The 6,635-nt window shown below is 48.1% G+C and overlaps 1 protein-coding gene across 1 annotated transcript; it reads left to right on the forward strand.

Annotated features, from left to right (window-relative positions):
- The first annotated feature begins 1,596 nt into the window (after positions 1-1,596).
- Positions 1,597-5,274, forward strand: MIP (major intrinsic protein of lens fiber). Its single transcript, XM_032646153.1, has 4 exons — positions 1,597-1,999; positions 2,489-2,653; positions 3,093-3,173; positions 4,914-5,274. The coding sequence occupies exons 1-4, from the start codon at positions 1,640-1,642 to the stop codon at positions 5,097-5,099; spliced, it is 792 nt and encodes a 263-aa protein (XP_032502044.1). The 5' UTR covers positions 1,597-1,639; the 3' UTR covers positions 5,100-5,274.
- The last annotated feature ends 1,361 nt before the right edge of the window (positions 5,275-6,635 follow it).

The following is a 6,635-nucleotide window of genomic DNA, read 5'->3' on the forward strand; positions in this document are numbered from 1 at the left end:
GAGAAAACTGAGGCTCAGAGAGCTTACATTAATTTATTCAACAAATACTTATTTACTGCATACTGTGTGTCAAGCATGGGGTTTGCATGCAAATCGACAAGTCCCTGCCCTCCTGGAGTTTGTATCTAGTGGGGTAACTTCCCCACCTAGAAAGTGGTAAAGCCAGGATTTTTGTTGTTACTGCTATTCTTTATGGATTTCAACTGCACAGAATAGTCCTTTGTTCATGACATCCCCTTCTCAATAGCCTATATGTGACTCCCAATTCCAGTGTTTCACACGGGAACAGCTTGTGATCTCTGTGACTTGCCACAATGTGGAGATGGTGGAGCCTATCAGTGTGTCCCATTCAGCCTTTTCCGCCACCACACAGCCCCCATCTCTAGATCCCAAGTCCCTCACTAAGCCTGTCCACAACTGAACCTCTTTCCCCAAGCTTTTCTTCCTCATCTTGTCCTTTCCTCTCTCCTTGACCAGCCTGCTTCCCCATATACCCACACCCCCAGACCTTTCCCTAGGCATAGAGGTTTAGGACTCCAGTGTCCTGATCACAGCCAGTTTAGGAGGAATTAGACACTCCCATTGCTTCATAGGCATGACTCAGTTTCCTTCCTCTCAGTACTTCCTGCTACGATCTTAGAGTTAGGAAAGATGAAGTACAAACTGAGTCTGAGATTTAACTACTCACCCCTTTTCCCCTCCCCAGCTCCCCAACCCCACTCTCAGCCTATCCATGGAAGATAGCATTTTCCTGCTCTCTATCTCTGTGGTTTAAAAGGCCAGCCTGGGAAGTCCCTGGCGGTCCAGTCCAGTGGTTAGGATTCCAAGCTTCCACTGCAGGGGGCACAGGTTCAATGCCTGGTCTGGGAACTAAGACCCTGCAAGCTGTGCGGTGTGGCAAAAAATAAATGGATAGATAGATAGATAATAAAAATAAAAGGCCAGGCTGAGGGTTTGGAAAGGGAGGTGCTGGCATGGGTTAGGGGGAGGGAACCCGGGCTCAGAGAAAGCCAGACGCAGCAGAACTATTCTGTCCCAGAGCTGCAGGGTCCACAGATTCCAGCCCAAACCAGCCAATGGGAGAAGGCCCTCTAATCCCAGAGAACTAAAGGATTCTCTTCAACTATCCAACTTCCCTGCTGGACCCCACTCTTGATCCCCACCCCCACCCTTACCCCGGCTTGTTCAGAGGAACCTGGAGGCCCCCAGGAGCAGTCAAATACTCCATGAAGTGAACTCAGCTGCACTAACCTCCCAAGCAGAGTTGAGGAATGTTCTAATATAGATGTCAGTCAGGACTATGAACCCCAACTTTGACTTGAGAAAGACAGATTCCTCCAGTTCCCCTGTTCTTAGTCCTTTTCTCTCAGAGCCTGACATGAGCCCTGACCCTATCCCCACCCTCACACCCATGGCTGTGCTCATCTCCCAATTGAGGAGGGAGGGGAAAATGCAGCAGCTTTATCCGATGCACAAGAGTGGTCCCAGCCCTCTGCAGCTGTGAAGGGGTTAAGAGGCTGGGCCAGCCACCTCAGCCTGCCCCTCCCAGGGATTAGAAGTCCTCTATAAAGGGGGCTGTCCATCCAGATCAGGCCAGGGGGGTATCAGGGACCCAGGCATTGTGCCTATCCCCCGTGCCATGTGGGAACTGCGGTCAGCCTCCTTCTGGAGGGCCATATCTGCTGAGTTCTTTGCCACCCTCTTCTATGTCTTCTTCGGGCTAGGGGCCTCACTGCGTTGGGCCCCTGGACCACTGCATATCTTGCAGGTGGCTTTGGCCTTTGGCCTGGCCCTGGCTACACTGGTGCAGGCTGTGGGCCACATCAGTGGAGCCCATGTCAATCCTGCAGTCACTTTCGCCTTCCTTGTGGGCTCCCAGATGTCCCTGCTCCGTGCCTTCTGCTACATGGCAGCCCAACTCCTGGGAGCCGTGGCTGGGGCTGCCGTGCTGTACAGTGTTACCCCGACTGCCGTCCGAGGAAACCTAGCACTTAACACGGTAATGGTTGGCTGAGTGGGGCTGGGGGAACCTGGTGCCCTGACTTCCTTCCTGAAGTGCAGGTAGATCAGTTCCCCAGGGGTCTGGGACAGAGTGTGTGTGTGTGTGTGTGTGTGTGTGTGTGTGTGTGTGTGTGTGTTCAGGGTGGGGAGGATCACAGGTGCTGTGGAGGGATAAGGAAGTCATAGAGCCCTGGACCTGAGTTCAGGTCCCAGCTTTTCTTCCAACTCCTGCAGGTTCTTGAAGAAACTTATTTTACCTTATGGGGCCTCAGTTTCCTCATCCATATTAGTGGGTGCATTTATTTCTACTATGAAGGAGTATTATTAGGAGAAATTAAGGAGCAAATACAATTACTATGAAAGAGGTTGTATTATCCTTCCTCTCTACGGAATGGATGCCGTAAGGGGGTTCCTGCCGGGGAAGCCTTGAGTAGGTAAGGCTGTGGCAGCCCTAATGCACTGCCCCCCTTCTTCTTCCTTTGCCTAGTTGCACCCTGGGGTGAGTGTGGGCCAGGCCACCATAGTGGAGATCTTCCTGACGCTCCAGTTCGTGCTCTGCATCTTTGCCACATACGACGAGAGGCGGAATGGCCGCCTGGGCTCCGTGGCCCTGGCCGTTGGCTTCTCCCTCACCCTGGGGCACCTCTTTGGGGTAAGCAGGAGAGGGGAGCAACTTCTTGTTTAAGGATTCCCGGTCCCCCAAGCCTTTGTTGACTTTTAAGCATTCTTCCTGCCCACACCAAGGATCAAACCCATGCCCCTGCATTGAGAGCGTGGAGTCTTAACCACTGGACTGCCAGGGAAGTCCCTATTCTCCTCTCTTGTGATGGCTTTATCTAGTCCTTCTTGACCCCAAGGTGGAAAGGCATGCATCATGGGTAGATGTGGGTTTTGCTGGGGGATCCATAGTCTGTCCCCAGATGGGGCATTAGTGACTTCACCCCACTGTGGGACTTCCATGCAGGTTGTTCTCCCCTACTTGCTGCTGGCTGGAGGCAAGTTGCCAACCCTTGGTGGGCAGGTGGGTGGTGGGAGAGAAGCCGGGGTGGAGTGGGCGGGAAGTGTCTCAGTTACAACTGTGTCTTTTGCAGATGTATTATACTGGTGCAGGCATGAACCCTGCCCGCTCCTTTGCTCCTGCCATTCTTACCAGAAACTTCACCAACCACTGGGTGAGTGAGAGGAGAAGGGCAAGATCCTGAGGCCCTCCTGCATGGGTGTGGACTGCAGGTTCCCAGGTTTGGTTCCTGCTTTCCATCTGGATGTGTTGACTGCTCTACCAACACTCAGCTAAGGGGGCTGCACAGAGTTTGCATGCCTGTGTGAGCAGGATTCATTATTTTGCTAGAAAGATAGGCTCTTGTTCATATTGTTCCTTCACTAGTTAGTTAGGGATTTTTACTAAGTATTCACTGGATTCCAAACTAGGAGCTAAGAGGACAGAATACTGATCAGGCAGACAGAAGCTTCTACTCTCAGAGACCAGGATATGTATGAGCACAAATGGGCCTGGGCTTCATCCCAGTTCTAGCACTTTATTAGCTTCATGTGTGACCATGACAAATAACTCAATCATTCTGCATCTCAGTTTCCTTAACTACAAAATGGGATGTTATGAGAAATAAATGTGAAAATTATATGTGTGAAATATTTAGCACAGAATCTGATATGGAATAAGTCCTCAATAAAAATTGGCTATTTTTGTGTTGTTTGGCCATATACCAGCTAAACGTATGAAAATAATTCAAAAAATTTTTCAGAGTTGTACACCCATTTTCATGGCAGCATTATTTACAGGAGCCAAAATGTGGAAGCAATCCACGTGTCCCTCACAGATGAATGGATAAACAAAATGTAGTATATACATACAATAAAATAGTATTCAGCCTTCAAAAAGAAGCAAATTCTATACAAGCTATATACAACATGGAGGAACCTTCAGGACATTATGCTCAGTGAAATAATCCAATCGGAAAAAGACACACATATTGGGGACTTCCCTGGTGGCGCAGTGGTTAAGAATCTGCCTGCCAATGCAGGGAACACGGATTCGAGCCCTGGTCCGGGAAGATCCCACATGCCGCGGAGCAACTAAGCCATACGCCACAACTGCTGAGCCTGCGCTCTAGAGCCTACGAGCCACAACTACTGAAGCCCATGCGCCGAGAGCCCATACTCCACAACAAGAGAAGCCACCACGATGAGAAGCCCACACACCGCAATGAAGAATAGCCCCCGCTCTCTGCAACTAGAGAGGTCCCACAAGTTCTGCAACTAGAGAAAGCCCACAGGCAGCAAAAGACCCAGAAGCAACCAAAAAAAAGAAAAAAGAAAAGAAAAAGACACATATTATATAATTCTACCTATACAAGGTATTTAGAGTAGTCAAATTTATTGAAACAAAGCAAAATGGTAGGTAACAGGGGCTGGGGAGAGGGGGAAATGGGGAGTTGTTTAATAGGTATAGAATTTCAGTTTTGCAAGATGAAAAAGTTCTGGAGATGGGCTGCACAAGAACACATATATACTTAACACTACTGAACTGTACAGTTAGAAATGGTTAAGATGGTAAATTTCATGTTATGTGTATTTTACCACAATTAAAAAGAAATTTTCAAAGCAATATGGAAACTAGTACAAACTTATAGCAAAAAATAGAATATACATGTGCTAAGAATGTGTGGGATAAAGGTATAATTTAATGAGTCGGAAAAGAAATGGTAAGTTCTGTGGTGCAGGCAGTGCAGGAGTCTAAAGTTTTAAAATAAACAAACACTGATTTCTACTTAAATAGTGCCCAGCTGTAATTGCCAAGTGCAGGATGTGTGTTTTACAACAATGGGGTTGGAAACAGAGCAGCCTTGCTCTTGGTCCCCTCCCCAAACCTGATTATTCCTTTCCTCTTCCTGCAGGTGTACTGGGTGGGCCCAATCATTGGAGCAGGCCTGGGCAGTCTCCTTTATGACTTTCTCCTCTTCCCCCGGCTCAAGAGTGTTTCTGAGAGACTGTCTATTCTCAAGGGTGCCAGGCCCAGTGACTCCAATGGACAACCAGAGGGCACAGGGGAACCTGTTGAACTGAAGACCCAGGCCCTGTAAAAGCTCCAGCTGAATAGAGGGAATAGGAAGCTTCTGGGTTTACATGGAGGGGCTGAGCCAGTCCCTGGATAAAGAAAGAGACTGTGGGGAGGGGCATGTACTTCTTTATTTTTAAATTTATGTGTGTGTTTTATTTTTTTGCCTTTTGCCGTGTGAAATCTTTCAAGTTGCATTCATGAGCTGTTTGGTGCAAACTTCCCTTCCTCCCCATCCCACCTCTCTTCGCCGCTGTGTGTGCATGATTGTGCGTATGACTGTGAGTGAATGTGACCGTGTCTGAGTTTTGGGGCATGGCACGAGAGGTAGAGAAGGGAAAAGAGGTGTCACCCTATACCTTCCTCTCCCAACCCAGTGTGGTAAGTACAGGGAACCAAGACCTTAAGTTTCTGGCCTTTACCCTGCTGCCGGTCAAGTGTATGGCTCTAGGTTTCTGAGGGAGCAGGGAAGCAGTTAGTTACTCCTCAGAGGAGGCAGATGGAGAGAAGTGGAGGAGATGAGGCATTCCAAGAGTTGGTAGAAGCAGCTGGGCATGGTGGACGAAATGGAGGTATCAGCCCCAGATCAGGATGCCAAAAAGTTTTGGAGTAGTTAACCCGAGGGTGTAGCCTACTTATCTCAGAAATGCTTGCCCCAGGGACTTGGGTGGGGAAGTAGCTCTGAGAAAAGTGAACACTGGGGTTTAAATCCACATCAACCTATCTACATCCACTGGCTGGGTTTTGCGTGCATTCTGGCATGATGGATCTGTGTGGAGGCCCTGGGCCACTGAGCTCCCAACCTAAGCAAAAGGTGGGTGAGCCTAGAATCTAGAAAAATTAAGTAGCTTAACTCTTCTGCCTGACACACCCGCAATGTGGCCTCCAAGCAGGTGGTACTTAAGCCCAGAAGAGCTCCCTAACGCCAAAACAGGAAACCTGATGCCTGGAGCAAATGCAGAGGTAGGAGTGGGGGACGTAGGAGGAAAAGGATTTGACCCTCAGTTTTAATTTAGAGCAGCCCAAAACACTCTTCAAATGGCATCCTTCTGTTTTTATCACTAGTTCTATAGTCTTATTTTCCATTTTTGTGTGTGTCTTTTCATTTTTCTCTCATCTATCTGTCCTTTCATCTTCAGCAAATCTAACCCTTTACATGTCCCAGAAATTGATTCCTTCCATTCAAATTTTAATTATTCACAAGATATTATTTGTTTGATCCCTATTTTCTTTTGTTGTTGGGAAAATACACTCATCTCAACAGAAGCCAGAGGAGACCCTGACCTGACGATGAATACTTGTGTTGACCTCTTCCTTTTAGGAGCCTCCTGCGTATTGCGCAAGCTTTAAACCTATACCTATAGTGAGACAGACACCCCAGCCCCGCAAAAGACCACTCTTCCACGTAGCTGAGCTCTCCATTTCCTCACAAATAAAGCCTAACTTTTCTAACTAACCTTGTTAAGACTTTGGAATAATCCACTTGACTAGGTGCAGGGGAAGAATGTTTGTAAATTCACCTCTAATCGGACTTAGATCCCAATTATCTTAAGTCAGCAGG

This window comes from Phocoena sinus, chromosome 10 (genome assembly GCF_008692025.1).
Source record: "Phocoena sinus isolate mPhoSin1 chromosome 10, mPhoSin1.pri, whole genome shotgun sequence".
NCBI lineage: Eukaryota > Metazoa > Chordata > Mammalia > Artiodactyla > Phocoenidae > Phocoena > Phocoena sinus.

Bases quoted from the DNA above. Each gene is read 5' to 3' on its own strand.
- MIP (XM_032646153.1), top strand. From the start codon at position 1,640: ATGTGGGAACTGCGGTCAGCCTCCTTCTGGAGGGCCATATCTGCTGAG. The intron at 2,000-2,488 runs GTAATGGTTGGC...TCCTTTGCCTAG, and splicing joins GAAACCTAGCACTTAACACG to TTGCACCCTGGGGTGAGTGT. The intron at 2,654-3,092 runs GTAAGCAGGAGA...TGTCTTTTGCAG, and splicing joins CCCTGGGGCACCTCTTTGGG to ATGTATTATACTGGTGCAGG.